General features: G+C 39.7%; 1 protein-coding gene across 1 annotated transcript in view; it reads left to right on the top strand.

The window, feature by feature from the left end:
- Window positions 1-4,194, top strand: part of enah (ENAH actin regulator) — a gene marked incomplete at its 3' end in the record, with an annotated part of 90,841 nt that extends 86,647 nt beyond the window's left edge. Inside the window, 2 exon segments of the mRNA XM_037981684.1 lie at window positions 1-257; window positions 4,163-4,194. The exon segment at window positions 1-257 is cut by the window's left edge and continues 616 nt beyond it. Coding sequence (XP_037837612.1) covers window positions 1-257; window positions 4,163-4,194 — 289 coding nt within the window.
- Window positions 4,195-4,198: the final 4 nt, after the last annotated feature.

The raw sequence follows: 4,198 nt of genomic DNA on the forward strand, positions 1-4,198 counted from the left end.
TCCTCTCCCCCTCCCCATGGCTCTCCCTCCGTTTTCCTCGTCCGTCTCGTCTCCCCCCTCCTCATCCCAGGCTCCTGGTGTGCCCTCTCCCTCCACAGCGCCCCCTGCTGCTGCAGCTGCTGCCACCTCTGCCTCTGCTGAGCACCTCTCCCTCCCCGTGGGTCTGGGCCTGTCGGGGCCGGAGGAGCCGGGCACGGCCGCAGGTCCAGAGCCCCACTCAACCCAGGGGGGCTCCTCCTGGCAGCCCCAGCCCCAGGGTAAGGCCTCCGGTCTGGATTCTGCTTTCCTCTTCTCTTCTTCCTTCTGTCTGTCTCTGCCTCTGGCTCACACACTAACAGGGAGAAGGTGAACACTGTTTAACTTGTTACCAAAACCTGGTCACAGTAAAAAGTTTCACATTTCTAAAGGAAAAATGACATCAATCCTGGTGTCTGTAAGTTCTCCTCTGATATAAGACAGCAAACAGAAGACACTGTCGTAACTACTCTGTGTATGTTTGTGTGCTTGCTGTTAGGCTTACTGTTTGTTGAATATAAGTTGTTCTGTGGTTCTGCGTTGCCCGTCTATCTCACTGATAATAATACTCCAGATCACTGGCAAAAGTCTATGTAAACCCATGTTTTTGGTCATTAGGTTTTCCACCATTTTGCTGCTTGTGGGATCTGACTTTTTACTAACCCTGATTGGATTCTTCAGTGTGTGTCAGCCTGCAGCTCGTCTGAATGATGAACTCCAGAACACTGAATGGACAAATTCAAACCAGACTTCTGCTCATCTGTATTAGAGCTGTTTCATCTACATAACATTTAATGCATGTTTTTTTTCATAGAAATGAAAAGTGGCTAAATTTGCTCCAAAAATAGAAATAGAAAATTAAGGATTGTCATTAAAGCACTTACTTTCAGAAAATATTCAGAGCCTCACCTCCCCTTTTGCAGTTTTTTTTACATTGCAGCCTAATGCTACAGTTGTTTAAAAAGAAAATGTCATTAATCTACTCCTAGTACCCAATAATAACAGTAAAAACAATTTTTTTTTTTGCATATTTATTTACTGAAGTATCCCGTTTACAAAAGTATTCAGACTTTTCACTTGGAGTACCTTTTTACAGCAGTTCCAGCCTCAAGTCCTTTTGGGTTTTATGCTACCAGATTTGGACACCTGGATTTTCTGTCATTCTTCTTCGTAAATCTTCTCAGTCCCGTTGGATGGAGGCCTTTGGTGGCACGTTTTTTTGGGTCACTTCACTTCACAAGATTGTTGATGGGATTTAAGTCCTGGCTCTGGCTGGTGCACTTTAAAATACTAACCGAGTTGTCTCTAAGTCACTTCTGTCACTTCTGTGTGTGTTTTCTGTCAGTGACATGTTGGATGGTGGACTTCTAGCCCAGTCTGAGCTCTTGAGCTCTGTAGAACAGGTTTTCATTCAGGATATCTTTGTACTTTGCTCTATTCAGTTTACTCTCAACCTCGACCAGCTTCTAAGTTCCTGCTGCTGAGAAACACCCCCACAGCATGATCCTGCCACCATCATGCTTCACTATGGAGATAGTGTTGGGCAGGTGGTGAGCAGTGTCTGGTTTTCTCCAGACATAACATTTAGAACTGAGGCCAAGCAATTTTATCTTGGTTTCATCAGACCAGAGAATCTTGTTCCTTATAATATGAGAGTCCTGTTTTTTTCAAACTTCAAGTGGACTTTTAAACATTTCACACTGAGAGGCTTCATTCTAGCCACTATGCTGTAAAACCCAGATTGGTGGAGGCCTACAGTTCTACAGTCTCAGCCAGAGTTGTAATGGGGTTCTTCGTCTTCTCTCATTAAGGCCCTTCAACCCTCGATTGCTTATTGTAGCTGGGAGATCAACTCTTGGTAGAGTCTTGGTTGTGCTGAACTTTTTCTATTTGAGAATTATGGAGGCAACTGAGCTCTTGGGAACCTTCAGTTTAGCTCAAATAGTTTTGTAGCATTCCTCAGATATGTGCTTTGCAAAATTTCTGTCTCTTCAGGTAGTTCCTTAGACCTCATTGTTTGGTTTCTGCTCTTTCCAAATCATGTCCCGTCAATTGAATTTACCACAGGTGGACCTCAATCTAGGTGCAGAAACCCCTCCTCTACAGCCAAAAGAACACCTGAGCTAAATTATAAGTCTGTTAATTCAAAAGGCCTGAATACTTATAGAGATATGATGCATTTACTTTAACTCTGTCATTATGGGGTACTGAATGTGGATTATGGAGGGGAATAAAGAATATAAACAATTATAGCATTAGGCTGCAACATAAAAAGTGAAGAAGAACTAAATACATCCTGAAGCCTCTGTAAATGTTCCACATCAATTGCCCTCACATTAAATTTTTTGTGCCCTTTAATATTTTAATTGTAGCCCAATTAAAGACGTTGAAAGCTTTTTGCCTCATTTTATATCAGAACCTTTGTATTGATATGCATCTACACCAGTACCCCACAGCCCTTCATCCCGAGGTAGTTTTCTAATCTACTGAAGGTTTGGTTTGGTCTCAGACCTCATGACACTGATTGGTTTTTTATTGATCACAGTTCAACATGGGCACAATCTATCAAAGGTTATTAATCATGGAGATGAGAGCAAATTTGTTATTGCCAGTTCATAAATCAGAGCTTCTGTTATTGTCTTTGGTCGTTATGTTGTTCTTGTATGTATGTGTCTGTGTGGGAATGAAACAGTGTCTCTTGTAGTACTTTTTGTTGGCTGCTTGTCTTGGCACAGTTTATCACAACACAAAAGGTCCATTTAAAGCTGAGCAGTAAGTGGTTCTTGTTCATAGTAAACATGTTTCATGTTTCCAACCTCTGTCATTACTGCACACTAACCCGCATGGTAAAGCTTACTCTAATGCGATGAAGCATGCCATCATATCTAATGAATGTATCTGATTTGTGTTTCGTTTAAAAAAAATATAGACCTGGTAAAACAAAGTGTAACCACTTTGAATTTTAATTATCACCAAGCTTTGTTACTGGAATGTGTTGTGTATTATTTTAAGATGTACAGTTATGGTAAAAAAAAAAGTAAACATAGTTTCAACTTAATGTTTTACTTATTAAAACTGGAACATTATCTGATTCTTATCAGATAATGTTTTTCTTATGAACTCAGGATAACAACAGATGGCATACTGTTACCATTTAACGAAAATTCAATCAAAATGTGAAAGACATAATTATTAATCTTAAAGAAGCAAATTTTGCAGCGCTTCAATTTGAAAAAGGTGATTTTCAGACTATTTTGAGTGCATTATTTTAAAATGAAAAAAGTTATTCATGAGTGAAAAATCCTTGCTGGTTGCCAGTCTTTGCTGAAGTCAAGTTATTTAAGCTTTACAAACTAATAAATTGTGGGGTGCATTTCAGTTTTTATAAACTACTTTTGTCTTTTGAATTTAGTTTTGTTAAACAAATTATATTACTGTGTAATATGTCGTGTTTTGTTGTTTTAATGCTTTTGTAAAATCTACATTTTTTTGGTCCTGTTTTAAAACTGTATAAAAAGATGGAGAGAGCCTCTCCGTCTATTTCTGTTGCACTAAAGTGACGCCACAGTGTCTGTTATCAGCACTGCTGTGTTGGGGTTCTTCAGAGACGGGGTCAGTGCACTGTGACAGTCCTGCCAACTCACCGTCACTCAGTCGTGGTGTCACATGACCTTTTTTTAACCATTATATAACCATCTAAACTTTTGCATTATGTTCTGGTGTCCAGTTTACCCTGTATGCAGTCTATAGTCCAGAAATTTTTGTTTTAAAGTCAAAAGAAGGCTTACCTACTTTTTGGCACAACAGTATATCTTCTGTTATCATACAACCCATTCCAAAACAGCATAAAATGTATTAATATAAATACTTTTCAGTAAAGTGTCTGGTTAATGCTGCCCTGCTTTTAGCATGTGGTTCAAATTGTTTGATTACTTTGTGTGTAGAACGAAAAGTTTGTATTTTACTTATTTGCAGGAAATATGTAGGAGTTAACGATGGACAGCTTCTGTCCCAGATGGATCCTACTCATGTGTTTCAGTTTGTTTTTCCTGTCATGGTTTTCTTCAAAATATCAATTTGAACAATATTTTTCTTCACTTCTCCATCTCTTCACCCATCCCCCCCTCATTATCCCTTCGTCTAACAGACGTGGTGCAGGGCCCGGCATTGACCGCCCCCTCCC

The sequence above is a fragment of the Kryptolebias marmoratus genome, linkage group LG19 (assembly GCF_001649575.2).
Source record: "Kryptolebias marmoratus isolate JLee-2015 linkage group LG19, ASM164957v2, whole genome shotgun sequence".
In the NCBI taxonomy this organism is placed as follows: Eukaryota; Metazoa; Chordata; class Actinopteri; order Cyprinodontiformes; family Rivulidae; genus Kryptolebias; species Kryptolebias marmoratus.